Below are 18,375 nucleotides of genomic sequence, written 5' to 3' on the forward strand. Positions count from 1 at the left end.
TTAAAAAGTGGGACATTAGCTACCCTCCAATCCACAGGAACTGATCCTGAATCTATAGAACATTGCAAAATGATCACCAATGCATCCACAATTTCTAGCGCCACCTCCTTAAGTACTCTGGGATGCAGACCATCAGGCCCTGGGGATTTACCAGCCTTCAGTCCCATCAGTCTACCCAACACCATTTCCTGCCTAATGTGGATTTCCTTCAGTTCCTCCGTCACCCTTGGATCTCTGCCCACTAGAACATCTGGGAGATTGCTTGTATCTTCCTTAGTGAAGACAGATCCAAAGTACCGGTTCAACTCGTCTGCCATTTCAAAGTCAAAGTCAAGTCAAAGTCAACTTTATTGTCAATTTTCAGTTAGTTTACACAGACAGAAAATCGAAATACCGTTTCCCACAATCCCGAGGAATAAAGTGCATTAAATTAAGTTAAAATTAAAAAGGCACAGCAAACAACAATCAATATAAAATATAGTCACTTCAATGAAAAAAAGATGAAGATGAATATATTACAATAAAAAATAATGAACAGTAGTGCAAAGCCTGTCCATAGCAGCATTTAAAAAAATGTCTGGTGCTGGATGTGCGTGTGTGTGGGGTGTTAAAGTCCAGGTCCAATGGGGGCAGGGGAGAGAGGAGGGAGGGAGGGGAGAGAGTTCAGCATCCTGACAGCCTGGTGGAAAAAACTGTTCTTTAGTCGGGTGGTGCTCGACCTCAGGCTGCGAAACCTTCTCCCTGAAGGCAGGAGGGTGAAGAGGCTGTTGGAGGGGTGGGAGGGGTCACCCACAATGCTCAATGCTTTGCGGGTGAGGCGGGTGGTGTAAAGGACCAGGAGTGTTGGGAGTGAGGCGCCAGTGATCCTCTCAGCAGTGTTCACTATGCGCTGCAGGGTCTTACGGCTGGAGGCTGTGCAGCTTCCGAACCACACAGTGATGCAGCTGCTGAGGATGCTCTCAATGGCGCCTCGGTAAAAAGTGTACATGATGGGTGTGGGGGCTCCCGCTCTCTTCAGTTTGCGGAGGAAGTAGAGGCGCTGCTGGGCTTTCTTGGCGATGGACGTGGTGTTGTTGCTCCAGGAGAGAACCTCGGTGATGTTCACCCCCAGGAATTTGGTGCTGCTCACCTGCTCCACAGCAGCACCATTGATGGTCAGTGGGTGGGGGTGTTGGGTGTGCGTTCTCCTGAAGTCGACAACAATCTCCTTTGTTTTCTCCACATTCAGGAAGAGATTGTTGTCTGTGCACCACGCGGCCAGCTGGTTCACCTCCTTCCTGTAGTGGGTCTCGTCGTTGTTGCTGATGAGACCCACCACGGTTGTGTCGTCCGCAAACTTGACGAAGTGGTTGGAGCTGTGGGTGGGTGTGCAGTCGTGGGTCAGCAAGGTGAAGAGCAGGGGGCTTAACACACATCCTTGTGGGGCCCCCGTACTCAGCGTGATGGTGTCCGATGTCATTTCCTTGTTTCCCATAATAAATTCCCCCGCTTCTGTCTTCAAGGGACCCACATTCGCCTTGACTATTTTTTTCCTCTTTACATACTTAAAAAAGCTTTTACTATCCTCCTTTGTATTATTGGCTAGTTTACCCTCGTACCTCATCTTTTCTCCCTGTATTGCCTTCTTAGTCATCTTCTGTTGCTCTTTAAAAGAGTCCCAATCCTTTGGCTTCCCACTCTTCTTTGCTTTGTTGTACTTCTGCTCTTTTATTTTTATGCTGTCCTTGACTTCCCTTGTCAGCCACGGGTGTCTCTTACTCCCCTTGGAATCTTTCCTCCTCTTTGGGATAAATTGATCCTGCAACTTCTGCATTATTCCCAGGAATACCTGCCATTGCTGTCTCCACTGTCTTCCCTGCGAGAGCCTCCTTCCAGTCAATTCAGGCCAGCTCCTGCCTCATGCCTCTGTAAACCCCTTTGCTATACTGTAATATTGACACTTCCGATTTTCCCTTCTCCCTCTCAATTTGTAGAGTAAAACTTATCATATTGTGATCACTGCATCCAAATGGCTCTTTTACCTTGAGTCCCCTTATCAGATCAGGTTCATTACACAACACTAAATCCAGAATTGCCTTCTCCCTAGTAGGCTCCAGTACAAGCTGTTCTAAGAATCCATCTCGGAGACACTCCACAAACTCTCTTTCCTGGGGTCCATTACCAACCTGATTTTCCCAGTCTACCTGCATGTGGAAATCTCCCATAACCACCGTAGCATTACATTTGTGACACGCCAATTTTAGCTCCTGATTCAACTTGCACCGTATGTCGAGGCTACTGTTTGGGGGCCTGTAGATAACTCCCATTAGGGTCTTTTTACCCTTACAATTCCTCATTTCTACCCATACTGATTCTACATCTCCTGATTCTATGTCACCCCTTGCAAGGGAGTGAATATCATTCCTCACCAACAGAGCGACCCGACCCCCTCTGCCCACCTGTCTGTCTTTTCTATATGTTGTGTACCCCTGAATATTCAGTTCCCAGCCCTGGTCCTCTTGTAGCCATGTCTCAGTGATTCCCACAACATCATACTTGCCAATGTCTAACTGAGCCTCAAGCTCATCCACTTTATTTCTGTTTCTATGTAACAGTCAGCGGCCGAGGTCAGGATCGAACCCGGGTCCCTGGCCTTGTGAGGCAGCGGCTCTTCCCGCTGCTCCACAGTACCTTAGAAATATTAAGTCTTCTCTTTCCAAGTACCATCTATTGCCTGACCTGCTGAATTTCCGCCAATGTTTTCTGGTTTTTTTCTTGGCAGTTTATGGGCAGACTCACATTCCAATCGACCATTGAACAGGAAAAAGTAAAATAAAAACCCAGATGCTGAAAATCCAAAATGAAGACGTACAGTAAGATGCAAGAAATAGTGAATAGGCCGGTTAGCTTATGTAGAGAAAGAAACAGAGTTAATGACTCAGGGGCCAAACCTACAAACCCGCACGTCTTTGGGATGTGGGATAAAACCGGAGCAACTAGAGGAAAGAGGAGATTAGCTTGGCATTGTACTGTTCCACGTTCTATGTGGGCCGAAGAGCGTTCTAGTTCTACATGGCCATCAACACCGAGAGACCCATTGTATCTCCCACTCCCAACATTCAGCTTTATTCTTCTCCCTTTCAAGTAATTTCCGATTTCATTCCTCCCTCCTATTTACACCTCCCGAGTCAGACCTTTACCGCCCTCTTCCGCACGACATCAACACCAATTCATTCACTCTGATATAACAGACCTGTAGCTCTTGGAAATCCTTCTTCAGACCAAACAAGGGTCCAGACCCTGAAGCGTGGTCTGCCCATTTCCCTCCACAGATGCTGACTGCCCCGCTGAGTTCCTCCAGCACTTTGTTTGGGGTTTTTATTAACCCCCATTATATTTCAACAGATTTCTTGTATCTACCATTTCCAATATTCACTTTGCCTTCTCTCACTGGAGGGAATTTCCGATGTCATTCCGCCCCCCTGTCTCCACCTGCCCCCCCCCTCCCCCATACTCGCCTTTACGCCGCTGTTGAAGTCCGCACCAACACCGCTGGTGCCGCGTTGTGACTCGGGGCGAGTTTAGGACCCGCCGCCCGCGGCTGCTGCTGAACCCGCGGAGCCCGCGGGAAGGGAGATTGTTTCAATCTTTATATTTTCGCAAGTGTTTCTGTTCCGTTGACGGACGCGGTTAACGCGTTGAAATGAACGGATCGACAGCTCTGATTCCACTTGCTGTTTATTTCACTCTTCCCACATTTACATTCCCCCTGGTTTTATTTCCGCGCTCACTGGGGTTTTGCGAAGCGGAATTTGGGGATTAGATGGGAGCCGTTCAGCGCCGACCTGTTGTCCACCGGGTTTCTGCCCCACAGCCCCTGAGCCCCGCTCCTGACGCCGGTCCCGGGACCCGACCCTTTTACACACCCGGAGCGGAACCGGAGCAGATTCTCAGCCACTTGTTTACATCCCAAGTCCAGAAGAAAGGATAAAGTTTCTACGTGAATTTATTCCCAGTGAAGGTGTGGAGATGGGACTTGGTGTCCGCGTCGTAAAATGAAACTGTCCCGGACTCGTAACTGAGATAAACTCCCACCCTCCCGGGGATGGGACGGGCGGGGAGAGGGGATGGAGGGGAGGTGAATGCATGAAACCAGTCATAGTGCCGCCTGATGCTCCAGACTCTAGTCCCCGGGGTCAGTGTGGCTCTTCCTCCCCACAGACTCTGTGGCGACTCAAGACTCCAGAACCGACTCCCCGCCACCTCCACCTCCCAGTAATGTCTCCCCAATGTGAATCCCTCCGATCCCAGCACACACGGATAGACTGTAAACCTCTTCCCGGTGTCAGGGAGACTCCTCCGGGTCCCGGTCAGTCTCACCCTCTTCCGATCCTCAGACACCTCAAGCCACGGATGCGCTGTTTCCACATCCAGGGTGACGGAGACTGGGGGGAGAAGCAGAGAATCAGAGAGTCCCCGGGTGTCGGGGGGAGACTCGGGCCGCTCGGCCTCAGGCACAGGCGGGCGGACAACTGAAACCCTGCCCGGTGTTTCACCCACAACCACAGCGGGTGGACAACAGCATCTCTCCCGGAGCTTTTATCTGGGATGGAGAGGGGAATTTCGTGAGGTGGGGGAGGGTGGACGGGGAGGACGAGTGTAGAGAGTAAAGAGGATTGCGAGATTGCAGTGGGGATGGGGGAATGAAGCGAATTATTCAGATATGGAGGCAGATCGGAGCAGGTTGATATTGAGGTTATCGGTAATTTGAGGTTGTTAAAGAGGAGGTGGAGGTGCGTGGTGGGATCGCCATGAAAGGGGGCAGACACGAGGGGCCAGATGAACTGCTCTTGTGTTTTTTGAGTGGTGGGTTGGACAAAGGGAAGGGTGGGTTTGTTAGTCAATTGGAGTGGGTGCAAACGGATTTACAACAACTTCATCAGGTCTGAAGGCCTGTGTTATCAGGTGAAGTTAGACAGTCGGAAGGTCATAATGTCATAAGTGAAAGTATTAGAATTAGGCGATTTGGCCCATCAAGTCTACTCCATCATTCAATCATGGCTGATCTATCTCTCCCTCCTAACCCCATTCTCCTGCTCTCTCCCCATAACCTTTGACACCTGTACTAATCAAGAATCCAGCTATCTCTGCCTGAATTAGTCACCGACTTGGCCTCCACAGCCTTCTGTGGCAATGAATTCCACAAATTCACCACCCTCGGATTAAAAACATTTCCCCTTATCTCCTTCCTAAAAGTACATCCTTTAATTCTGAGGCTATGACCTCCAGTCCGAGACTCTCTCACTAATGGAAACATCCTCTAAACATACATTCTATCAACGCCTTTCACTCATCTGTATTTTTCAATGAGGTCCCCCCTTATTCTTCTAAATTCCAGTGAGTACAGGCCCAATGCCGACAAACACTCATCAATAGACAATAGACAATAGGTGCGGGAGGAGGCCATTCGGCCCTTTGAGCCCGCACCACCATTCAATGTGATCATGGCTGATCTTTCTCAATCAGTACCCCGTTCCTGCCTTCTCCCCATACCCTCTGACTCTGCTATCCTTAAGAGCTCTATCTAGCTCTCTCTTGAATGCATTCAGAGAATTGGCCTCCAATGCCTTCTGAGGCAGAGAATTCCACAGATTCACAACTCTGACTGAAAAAGTTTTTCCTCCTCTCAGTTCTCATGTCATCATAGGTTAATCTACTCAGTTCTGGAACAGACTATTCAGACTGTGACATTTTTTCATGGGAGCCTGTCAGGGTGACAATGTAGATGTGTATAAGATGCACAGTACTTTACCCAAGGTTGGAGAGTCTAAACCTCGAGCGTATAGAAAAGACAGACAGGTGGGCAGAGGGGGTGGGGTTGCTCTGATGGTAAGGAATGATATTCATTCCCTTGCAAGGGGTGACATAGAATCAGGAGATGTTGAATCAGTATGGATAGAAATGAGAAATTGTAAGGGTAAAAAGACCCTAATGGGAGTTATCTATAGGCCCCCAAACAGTAGCCTCGACATAGGGTGCAAGTTGAATCAGGAGATAAAATTGGCGTGTCAAAAATGTAATGCTACGGTGGTTATGGGAGCGTTCAACATGCAGGTAGACTGGGAAAATCAGGTTGGAAATGGACCCCAGGAAAGAGAGTTTGTAGAGTGCCTTCGAGATGGATTCTTAGAACAGCTTGTACTGGAGCCTACTAGGGAGAAGGCAATTCTGGATTTAGTGTTGTGTAATGATCCTGATCTGATAAAGGGACTAGAGGTAAAAGAGCCATTAGGAGGCAGTGATCACAACATGATAAGTTTTACTCTGCAAATGGAAAGGCAGAAGGGAAAATCGGAAGTGTCAGTATTACAGTATAGCAAAGGGGATTACAGAGGCATGAGGCAGGAGCTGGCCAAAATTGACTGGAAGGAGGCCCTAGCAGGGAAGACGATAGAACAGCAATGGCAGGTATTCCTGGGAATAATGCAGAGGTTGCAGGATCAATTTATTCCAAAGAGGTGGAAAGACTCTAAGGGGAGTAAGAGACACCTGTGGCTGACAAGGGAAGTCAGGGACAGCATAAAAATTAAGGAGAGGAAGTATAACATAGCAAAGAAGAGTGGGAAGACAGAGGATTGGGACTCTTTTAAAGAGCAACAAAAGTTAACTAAAAAGGCAATACGGGGAGAAAAGATGAGGTACGAGGGTAAACTAGCCAATAATATAAAGGAGGATAGCAAAAGTTTTTTTAGGTACGTGAAGAGGAAAAAAATAGTCAAGGCAAATGTGGGTCCCTTGAAGACAGAAGCAGGGGAATTTATTATGGGCAACAAAGAAATGGCAGACGAGTTAAACCGTTACTTTGGATCTGTCTTCACTGAGGAAGATACACACAATCTCCCAAATGTTCTAGGGGCCGGAGAACCTAGGGTGATGGAGGAACTGAAGGAAATCCACATTAGGCAGGAAATGGTTTTGGGTAGACTGATGGGACTGAAGGCTGATAAATCCCCAGGGCCTGATGGTCTGCATCCGAGGGTACTTAAGGAGGTGGCTCTACAAATAGTGGAAGCATTGGAGATCATTTTTCAATGTTCTATAGATTCAGGATCAGTTCCTGTGGATTGGAGGATAGCAAATGTTATCCCACTTTTCAGAAAGGAGGGAGAGAGAAAATGGGTAATTATAGACCAGTTAGTCTGAAATCAGTGGTGGGGAAGATGCTGGAGTCAATTATAAAAGACAAAATTGCTGAGCATTTGGATAGCAGTAACAGGATCATTCCGAGTCAGCATGGATTTACGAAGGGGAAATCATGCTTGACAAATCTACTGGAATTTTTTGAGGATGTAACTAGGAAAATTAACAGGGGAGAGTCAGTGGATGTGGTGTACCTCGACTTTCTGAAAGCCTTCGACAAGGTCCCACATAGGAGATTAGTGGGCAAAATTAGGGCACATGGTATTGGGGGTAGGGTACAGACATGGATAGAAAATTGGTTGACAGACAGAAAGCAAAGAGTGGGGATAAATGGGTCCCTTTCGGAATGGCAGGCAGTGACCAGTGGGGTCTGGGAACCCAGCTATTTACGATATACATTAATGACTTAGACGAAGGGATTAAAAGTACCATTAGCAAATTTGCAGATGATACTAAGCTGGGGGGTAGTGTGAATTGTGAGGAAGATGCAATAAGGCTGCAGGGTGACTTGGACAGGTTGTGTGAGTGGGCAAATACATGGCAGATGCAGTTTAATGTAGATAAGTGTGAGGTTATTTACTTTGGAAGTAAGAATAGAAAGGCAGATTATTATCTGAATGGTGTCAAGTTAGGAGGAGGGGGAGTTCAACGAGATCTGGGTGTCCTAGTGCATCAGTCAATGAAAGGAAGCATGCAGGTACAGCAGGCAGTGAAGAAAGCCAATGGAATGTTGGCCTTCATAACAAGAGGAGTTGAGTATAGGAGCAAAGAGGTCCTTCTACAGTTGTACCAGGCCCTGGTGAGACCGCACCTGGAGTACTATGTGCAGTTTTGGTCTCCAAATTTGAGGAAGGATATTCTTGCTATGGAGGGCGTGCAGCGTAGGTTCACTAGGTTAATTCCCGGAATGGCGGGACTGTCGTATGTTGAAAGGCTGGAGCAATTAGGCTTGTAGACACTGGAATTTAGAAGGATGAGGGGGGATCTTATTGAAACATATAAGATAATTAGGGGATTGGACACATTAGAGGCAGGAAACATGTTCCCAATGTTGGGGGAGTCCAGAACAAGGGGCCAGTTTAAGAATAAGGGGTAGGCCATTTAGAGTGGAGATGAGGAAGAACTTTTTCAGTCAGAGAGTGGTGAAGGTGTGGAATTCTCTGCCTCAGAAGGCAGTGGAGGCCAGTTCATTGGATGCTTTCAAGAGAGAGCTGGATAGAGCTCTTAAGGATAGCGGAGTGAGGGGGTATGGGGAGAAGGCAGGAACGGGGTACTGATTGAGAGTGATCAGCCATGATCGCATTGAATGGCGGTGCTGGCTCGAAGGGCTGAATGGCCTACTCCTGCACCTATTGTCTATTGTCAGTTTAAGGTGAGAGTGGAAACAATAAAAAGGACCTGAGGAGCAGGTTTTTCCGTCAGTGGGTAGTGTAGATGTGGAATGATCTGACAGAGGAAGTGGTCGAGGCAGGTACACAGTTCACAGAGAATTGGGTAGATACGTGGATAAGAAAGACTTGGAAGGATATGAGCCAGACTCAGGCAAGTGGGGCTAGCTTGGTTGGGCAACTTGGTTGGCATGGTCGAGTCCAGTCAAAGGGCCTGTTGCTGTGCTACAAAGCTCTCTGACTCTGTGATGCTTCCCAGCAGATGAGCTTGGTGGGAGATCAAATCTTCAATTTCCCTAAAATACCTTTGATCATTGCATCTAAGTATTACTTAAAGGTAGACACAATCAAAGGTAGACCCAAAATGCTGGAGTAACTCAGCAGGACAGGCAGTATCTCTGGAGAAAAGGAATGGGCGACGTTTCGGGTTGAGACCCTTCTTCAGATTGAAGAAGGGTCTCGACCCGAAACATCGCCCATTCCCTTTCTCCAGAGATGTTGCCTGCTGCTGATTTACTCCAGCATTTTATGTCTACCCTCGATTTAAACCTGCATCTGTAGTTCTTTCCTACATACATTACTTAAAGATGTCAGAAACAAGAACAATGGAAAAGGTATAAGCTTTACCATGCTTGAAGTCATCAGATGTTTCTTTAAATGCCGTGTTGAATGAAACAGGGCAATGAAACTTTTCAATCGGCAAGGCATCATCTACCACCGACAGTGGTTTGGCTTCATCACGAACCCTGTGAACATTTAACAGCTGGTTATCAACTGAGCATTAGAAATGTTTTGAACTGTTCCACAAAAACTTACAATGTTTCCATCAAGAGCATGTCCTACCTTCGCTTGCCACCAGCTTCCCCCTGAAAGAAATAAAACACAAATCTCAATTGACTGAGATGTTACGTCCTCATCCCGACAGCGGGAATTTCTCCACATTTCTACAACCCTCTGATAATTCCCATTTCCCAACTCTTATCGCCGCTGCCATGCAGATAGAAAGCTGATATTGCCGTAGAGATGTAGAACGATGGGGGAAAGCACAAGGAGTGTTCATGAGAATGATGCTATAACTGAGAGGATGGAGCTCAATGCAAAGAATGAGCAGGTCGACGGATTTTATCTGGAGAAAATGTCAGGAATGATAAGATAGAATTTAAGTTTAGCGGTGAATTTAAATGGGAGGGGGGGGGATGAAATATCTCTAATCGATGGGAGAGCAAAAATCAATGCTGAAATGTAACGTGGTCTTAGAGTCATAGAGTCCTACAGCACAGAAAGAGGACCTTCGGCCCATCGTGTCCGTGCCGCCCGTTACAAAACACAGTCTAATTTTAATCCCATTTTCCCGCATTTGGACCATAGCCCTGAATGTTGTAGCATTTCAAGTGCCCATCCAAATGCTTTTTAAATGTTGTGAGTGTTCCCACCTCCACCAGCACCCCAGGCAGTGAGTTCCAGACTCCAACCACCCTCTGGGTGAAAAACTTCTTTCTCACATCCCCCCGAAACCTCCCTCCCCTTACCCTGTATCTATGTCCCCTCGTTGTTGAACCTTCCACCAGTGGAAGAAGTTCCCCGCCATCTACCTTATCTATGCCCCTCATGATCTTGTACACCTCGATCATGTCCCCTCTCAGCCTTCTCTGCTCCAGGGAAAACAACCCCAGCCTCTTCTATAAATACTGAAAGGAATGCAGTCATGAGAACATGGACCTCACTTGCATTGGAGGGACTGAATCCAACAGCAGAGATAATTTAAGGGCAAGCGGGATAAACACGTGAGCACTCCTGAAATTCGGGGTATTGTTACCGGGTGTGGTGAGTAGATGGGAGGGATGTCGAGAGCAGCAGAACTCTTGACTGGATAGGATGGGCCGAATGGCCTGTCTATGATGTAGAATGGGATGTCATTCTATGGTGAACAAAGGTGGGTAAAACAAACAGAGCAAATTCCCCCAAGGTGACCACCCACTGCTGATGGGAACCGGATATAGATGATCAATCTGCTGTGTGCGCCACGTTCTAGATTTCAATGTTAATCCCCACAATGTGGTCATGGCTGATCCAGCCCAGGACTGAACTCCTCCGCTTTGTCCCATTCCCTTTGATTTCAGTTCCCCAAATTTTCAAAAATGTATCTTCCCCTGGTATAAATACATCCAACAGATTAAACCTCTAAGAGTCTCTTGGTTGGAGATTCCCAGAGATTTACTGCCCTCTGTCCATTTGTGGTCCTTGACAATAGACAATAGGTGCAGGAGTAGGCCATTCGGCCCTTCGAGCCAGCACCACCATTCAATGTGATCATGGCTGATCATTCTCAATCAGTACCCCGTTGCTGCCTTCTCCCCATACCCCCTGACTCCGCTATCCTTGAGCTCTATCTAGCTCTCTCTTGAATGCATTCAGAGAATTGGCCTCCACTGCCTTCTGAGGCAGAGAATTCCACAGTTTCACAACTCTCTGACTGAAAAAGTTTTTCCTCATCTCAGTTCTAAATGGCCTACCCCTTATTCTTAAACTGTGGCCCCTTGTTCTGGACTCCCCCAACATTGGGAACATGTTTCCTGCCTCTTACGTGTCCAACCTCTTAATAATCTTATATGTTTCAATAAGATCTCTCATCCTTCTAAATTCCAGTGTATACAAGCCGAGCCGCTCCAGTCTTTCAACATATGACAGTCCCGCCATTCTGGGAATGAACCTAGTAAACCTGCACTGCACGCCCTCAATAGCAAGAATATCCTTCCTCAAATTTGGAGACCAAAACTGCACACAGTACTCCAGGTGCGGTCTCACTAGGGCCCTATACAATTGCAGAAGGACCTCTTTGCTCCTATACTCAATTCCTCTTGTTATGAAGGCCAACATTCCATCGGCTTTCTTCACTGCCTGCTGTACCTGCATGCTTCCTTTCAGTGACTGATGCACTAGGACACCCAGATCTCGTTGTACGTCTCCTTTTCCTAAGTTGACACCATTCATTTAATAATCTGTCTTCTTATTCTTACAACCAAAGTGGATAACCTCACACTTATCCACTTATCCAATTCACCCTGCAACCTCATAGCATCTTCCTCACAGCTCACACTACCACCCAGCTTTGTATTATCTGCAAATTTGCTAATGGTACTTTTAATCCCTTCATCCAAGTCATTAATGTATATTGTAAATAGCTTTGGCCCAGCACCGAGCCTTGCGGTACCCCACTAGTCACTGACTGCCATTCTGAAAGGGACCCATTTCTCCCCACACTTTGCTTTCTGTCTGTTAACCAATTTTCTATCCATGTCAGTACCCTACCCCCAATACCATGTGCTCTAATTTTGCCCACAAATCTCCTATGTGGGGCCTTGTCGAAGGCTTTCTGAAAGTCGAGGTACACCACATCCACCGGCTCTCCCCAGTCAATTTTCCTAGTTACATCCTCAAAAAATTCCAGAAGATTAGTCAACATGATTTCCCCTTCGTAAATCCATGCTGACTCGGAACGATCCTGTTACTGCTATCCAAATGCTCCCCAATTTTGTCTTTTATAATTTACTCCAGCATCTTCCCCACCACTGATGTCAGACTAACTGGTTTATAATTTCCAGTTTTCTCTCTCCCTCCTTCCTTAAAAGTGCAATAACATTAGCTACCCTCCAATCCACAGGAACTGATCCTGAATCTATAGAACATTGGAAAATGATCGCCAATCCGTCCACAATTTCTAGAGCCACCTCCTTAAGTACCCTGGGATGCAGACCATCAGGCCCTGGGGATTTATCAGCCTTCAGTCCCATCAGTCTACCCAACACTATTTCCTGCCTAATGTGAATCTCCTTCAGTTCCTCTGTCACCCTGGGATCTCTGGTCACGAGAATATCTGGGAGATTGTTTGTATCTTCCTTAGTGAAGACAGATCCAAAGTAACGGTTCAACTCATCTGCCATTTCCTTGTTTCCCATAATAAATTCCCCATCTTCTGTCTTCAAGGGACCCACATTTGCCTTGACTATTTTTTTCCTCTTTACATACCTAAAAAAGCTTTTACTATCCTCCTGTATATTATTGGCTAGTTTACCCTCGTACCTCATCGTTTCTCCCCATATTGCCTTCTTAGTCATCTTCTGTTGCTCTTTAAAAGAGTCCCAATCCTCTGGCTTCCCACTCTTCTTTGCTTTGTTGTACTTCTGCTCTTTTATTTTTATGCTGTCCTTGACTTCCCTTGTCAGCCATTGGTGTCTCTTACTCCCCTTGGAATCTTTCCTCCTCTTTGGGATAAATTGATCCTGTGACTTCTGCATTAGAAAACCTTGACTTTCAGAAAGCCTTTGACAAGGTTCCCAGAGTGTGGGCCAAAGGGTGCTGCCTGACCCGCTGAGTTACTCCAGCACTCTGTGAAACGTCACCTATCCATGTTCTCCACAGATGCTGCCTGACCCGCTGAGTTACTCCAGCACTCTGTGAAACGTTACCTATCCATGTTCTCCACAGATGCTGCCTGACCCGCTGAGTTACCTCAGCACTCTGTGAAACGTCAGCTATCCATGTTCTCCACAGATGCTGCCTGACCCGCTTAGATACTCCAGCACTCTGTGAAACGTCACCTATCCATGTTCTCCACAGATGCTGCCTGACCCGCTGAGTTACTCCAGCACTCTGTGAAACGTCACCTATCCATGTTCTCCACAGATGCTGCCTGACCCGCTGAGTTACTCCAGCACTCTGTGAAACGTTACCTATCGATGTTCTCCACAGATGCTGCCTGACCCGCTAAGTTACCTCAGCACTCTGTAAAACGTCACCTATCCATGTTCTCCACAGATGCTGCCTGACCCGCTTAGATACTCCAGCACTCTGTGAAACGTCACCTATCCATGTTCTCCACAGATGCTGCCTGACCCGCTGAGTTACTCCAGCACTCTGTGAAACGTCACCTATCCATGTTCTCCACAGATGCTGCCTGACCCGCTGAGTTACTCCAGCACTCTGTGAAACGTCACCTATCCATGTTCTCCACAGATGCTGCCTGACCCGCTGAGTTACTCCAGCACTCTGTGAAACGTCACCTATCCATGTTCTCCAGAGATGCTGCCTGACGTGCTGAGTTACTCCAGTTTATTGCATCTACACTCTTGTTTAAGACGCCCACACCCTGGGGAAAAGGCCTGTGACCATCCACATTACCAACGCTCCTCATGGTTTTATACACCTCAACAAGAATCCCCCTCATCCCCAGAGTAGGGACCTACCCTGTGCAGTCTCTCCCTGTAACCTAACCCCCACTGTGCCCGTGCCAAGCTGGTCTATCCCTTCTGCACCCTCTCCAGCACCATGCCACCTCCCTGTAGCTGGGCGCTAGAACTGTGGTCTCACCAACGACGTACAGATAGATACATCATGATGTACAATGGTGGCACAGCGGTAGAGCTGCTGCCTCACAGCGCCAGAGACCAGGGTTCGATCCTGACCACGGGTGCTGTCTGCGTGGAATCTGTACGTTCTCCCCGTGACCTGCGTGGGTTGTCTCCGGGATCTCCGGTTTAGGTCATAAGTGATAGGTGTAGAATTGGGCCATTCGGCCCATCAGGTCTACTCCACCATTCAATCACGGCTGAGTTATCTCTCCATCCTAACCCCATTCTCCTGCCTTCTCCCCATAACCCCTGACACCCGCACCGACCAACAATTTATCTATCTCTGCCTTAAAAATATCCAATAGACAATAGGTGCAGGAGGAGGCCATTCGGCCCTTCGAGCCAGCACCCCCATTCAATGTGATCATGGCTGATCATTCTCAATCAGTACCCCGTTCCTGCCTTCTCCCCATACCCCCTGACTCCGCTATCGTTAAGAGCTCTATCCAGCTCTCTCTTGAATGCATTCAGAGAATTGGCCTCCACTGCCTTCTGAGACAGAGAATTCCACAGATTCATAACTCTCTGACTGAAAAAGTTTTTCCTCATCTCAGTTCTAAATGGCCTACCCCTTATTCTTAAACTGTGGCCCCTTGTTCTGGACTCCCCCAACATTGGGAACATGTTTCCTGCCTCTAACGTGTCCAACCCCTTAATAATCTTATAAGTTTCAATAAGATCTCCTCTCATCCTTCTAAATTCCAGTGTATACAAGCCTAGTCGCTCCAGTCTTTCAACACATGATAGTCACACCATTCTGGGAATTAACCTAATAAACCTACGCTGCACGCCCTCAATAGCAAGAATATCCTTCCTCAAATTTGGAGACCAGATCCACTGACTTGTGGCCGCCACAGCCGTCTGTGGCAAAGAATCCCACAGATTCACCACCCTCTGACTAAAGAAATTCCTCCTCATCTCCTTCCTGAAGGAACGTCCTTTAATTCTGAGGCTGTGCCCTCTGGTCCTAGACTCTCCCACTAGTGGAAACACCCTCTCCACATCCACCCTATCCGGGTCTTTCACTATTCGGTAGGTTTCAATGAGGTCCCCCCTCATTCTTCTAAACTCCAGCAAGTACAACGAAAATTGCTGACAATATTCCAAATGGGGCCTGACCAGTGCCTTGTAGAGCCTCAGCATAATACCCCCTGTTTTTGTACACAAGCCCTCTTGAAATAACTGAGTTTGCTTTCTTTACTACTGACACTCTTCCCTCCAAACCTCTCAAGACTGATAGGCTTGTAGGTTAATTGGCTTCTGTAAAATTAGAGATTGTCCCTTGTGTGTGTGAAGGGTAGCGTTAGTGCGGCCTGATCGCTGGTCGCTGCGTACCCGGTGGGCCGAAGGGCCTGTTTCTGCACCGTATCACTAAGCTAAATGACATTTTCACTGATGAATGTAGACATAAAATGCTGGGCTAACTCAGCGGGTTAGGCAGCATCTGTGGAGAGCATGGATAGGTGACGTTTCACAGAGTGCTGGAGTAACTCAGCGGGTCGGGCAGCATCTGTGGAGAACATGGATAGGTGACGTTTCACAGAGTGCTGGAGTAACTCAGTGGGTCAGGCAGCATCTGTGGAGAACATGGATAGGTGACGATTCACAGAGTGCTGGAGAAACTCAGCGGGTCAGGCAGCATCTGTGGAGAACATGGATAGGTGACGTTTCACAGAGTGCTGGAGTAACTCAGCGGGTCAGGCAGCATCTCTGGAGAGAAGGAATGGGTGACGTTTCGGGTTCTTCAGAGAAGGATCTCAACCCGAAAAGTCACCCATTCCTTCTCTCCAGATAGAAACATAGAAAATAGGTGCAGGAGTAGGCCATTCGGCCCTTCGAGCCTGCACCGCCATTCAATATGATCATGGCTGATCATCCAGCTCAGTAACCTGTACCTGCCTTCTCTCCATACCCCCTGATCCCTTTAGCCACAAGGGCCACATCTAACTCCCTCTTAAATATAGCCAATGAACTGGCCTCAACTACCTTCTGTGGCAGAGAATTCCACAGACTCACCACTCTCTGTGTGAAGAAATGTTTTCTCATCTCGGTCCTAAAAGACTTCCCCCTTATCCTTAAGCTGTGACCCCTGGTTTTGGACTTCCCCAACATCGGGAACAATCTTCCCGCATCTAGCCTCTCCAACCCCTTAAGAATTTTATATGTTTCAATAAGATCCCCCCTCAGTCTTCTAAATTCCAGCGAGTATAAGCCTAGTCTATCCAGTCCTTCTTCATATGAAAGTCCTGCCATCCCAGGGATCAATCTGGTGAACCTTCTCTGTACTCCCTCTAAGGCTAGAATGTCTTTCCTCAGATTAGGAGACCAAAACTGTACACAATACTCCAGGTGCGGTCTCACCAAGGCCCTGTACAACTGCAGCAGAACCTCCCTGCTTCTATACTCAAATCCTCTTGCTATGAATGCTAACATACCATTCGCTTTCTTCACTGACTGCTGCACCTGCACGCTTGCTTTCAATGACTGGTGCACCATGACACCCAGGTCACGTTGCATCTCCCCTTTTCCTAATTGGCCACCATTCAGGTAATACTCTGCTTTCCTGTTCTTGCCGCCAAAGTCGATAACCTCACATTTATCCACATTATATTGCATCTGCCATGCATTTGCCCACTCTCCTAATCTTTCCAAGTCACTCTGCAGCCTCCTAGCATCCTCCTCGCAGCTAACACTGCCACCCAGCTTCGTGTCATCCGCAAACTTAGAGATATTGCATTCAATTCCCTCGTCCAAATCATTAATATATATTGTAAATAACTGGGGTCCCAGCACTGAGCCTTGCGGTACCCCACTAGTCACTGCCTGCCATTCCGAAAAGGACCCGTTTATTCCTACTCTTTGCTTCCTGTCGGCCAACCAATTCTCTATCCACCTCAACACTCAACCCTCAATACCGTGTGCTTTAAATTTGTACCCCAATCTCCTATGTGGGACCTTGTCGAAGGCCTTCTGAAAGTCCAGATATAACACATCGACTGGTTCTCCCTTATGCACTCTACTAGTTACATCCTCGAAAAATTCTATAAGATTCGTCAGGCATGATTTGCCTTTCATAAATCCATGCTGACTTTGTCTGATGATTTCACCACTTTCCAAATGTGATGCTTTCCCATCTTTAATAACTGACTCTAGCATTTTCCCCACTACCGATGTTAGGCTAACTGGTCTATAATTCCCCGTTTTCTCTCTCCCTCCCTTTTTAAAAGTGGGGTTACATTAGCTACCCTCCAATCCTCAGGAACTACTCCAGAATCTAAAGAGTTAAAAAAAATTATCACTAATGCATCCACTATTTCTGAGGCTACTTCCTTAAGCACTCTGGGATGCAGCCTATCTGGCCCTGGGGATTTATCGGCCTTTAATCCATTTAATTTACCTAACACCACTTCCCGACTAACCTGGATTACCCTCAGTTCCTCCATCTCGTTAGACCCCCCCCCCCCCCCCCCCCCCCCCCCCCCGGTCCCCTGCTATTTCCGGCAGATTGTTTATGTCTTCCCTCGTGAAGACAGAACCAAAGTAGTTGTTCAATTGGTCTGCCATCTCCTTGTTCCCTATGATCAATTCACCTGTTTCCGACTGCAAGGGACCTACATTTGTCTTAACTAGTCTTTTTCTCTTCACGTATCTATAAAAGCTTTTGCAGTCAGTTTTTATGTTCCCTGTCAGTTTTCTCTCATAATCTATTTTCCCTTTCCTAATTAAGCCCTTTATCCTCCTCTGCTGGACCTGGTTTGTTCTTTTGCCAAACTGGGATGAACAATTGTTGTAGTTCATGTAGATGAGGCCCGACCCGCTGAGTTACCCCAGTACAGTGTTTGACTGACAATTGTCCACTTCCAACTCCGTGGACAGCAGCTCTCGTTCTCTCTCTCTCTACCCCCTCTGTCTCCCTCCCTCCTTCCCCCCCTCCCTCCATTTCTCCCCCTCTCCGTCCCTCCCTCCCCCCCTCTTTGTCTCTCCCCATCTCCATCTGTCTCTCCCCATCTCTCTCTCTCTCCCCATCTCTCTCTTTCTCCCCCATCTCTTTCCCTCTCCCCCCATGTCTCAGCCATCTCCCCATCTCTCCCCGTCTTCCCATCTCTCGCTCCACATCTCTCCCCCTCTCCCTCTCCCTCCCTCCATCTCTTTCTCCCCATCCCTCTCTCGCCCTCCATCTCTCTCCCCCCATCTCTCCCTCCCCCCATCTCTCCCCCCATCCTCTCACTCTCTCTCCCCCCCATGTCTCTACCTGTCAGCAGGCACAGCAGATGTACGGCCGTGCAGAGAGAGCGCCGCATCCTGGCGGTGTCCTGGTCCTGGTCCCGGCTGGCGACCCACTCCAGGCTGTGGAGAAACTCTCTGGTGAAGCGGGACAGAGAAAAGGGAGACTGACTGAC

The 18,375-nt window shown here is 47.7% G+C and overlaps 1 protein-coding gene across 2 annotated transcripts in view; it reads right to left on the minus strand.

The window, feature by feature from the left end:
• Positions 1 to 1,209: 1,209 nt before the first annotated feature.
• LOC144603056 (E3 ubiquitin-protein ligase TRIM39-like) overlaps positions 1,210 to 18,375 on the minus strand; it is a 37,877-nt gene continuing 20,711 nt past the window's right edge. The window contains exons 1-4 of one of the 2 annotated variants that reach the window (XM_078416192.1): positions 12,648 to 12,701; positions 9,411 to 9,433; positions 9,195 to 9,313; positions 3,655 to 4,424 (exon numbers count right to left, since the gene is read on the minus strand). In XM_078416192.1, the coding sequence (XP_078272318.1) occupies positions 3,976 to 4,424; positions 9,195 to 9,313; positions 9,411 to 9,433; positions 12,648 to 12,665 (609 nt within the window). In that variant the 5' untranslated portion in view covers positions 12,666 to 12,701 and the 3' untranslated portion in view covers positions 3,655 to 3,975. Of the gene's footprint in view, positions 1,356 to 3,654; positions 4,425 to 9,194; positions 9,314 to 9,410; positions 9,434 to 12,647; positions 12,702 to 18,375 lie in introns of those variants that run through there. The other variant, XR_013548527.1, reaches the window with a different exon arrangement.

The sequence above is a fragment of the Rhinoraja longicauda genome, chromosome 19 (genome assembly GCF_053455715.1).
Source record: "Rhinoraja longicauda isolate Sanriku21f chromosome 19, sRhiLon1.1, whole genome shotgun sequence".
NCBI lineage: Eukaryota > Metazoa > Chordata > Chondrichthyes > Rajiformes > Arhynchobatidae > Rhinoraja > Rhinoraja longicauda.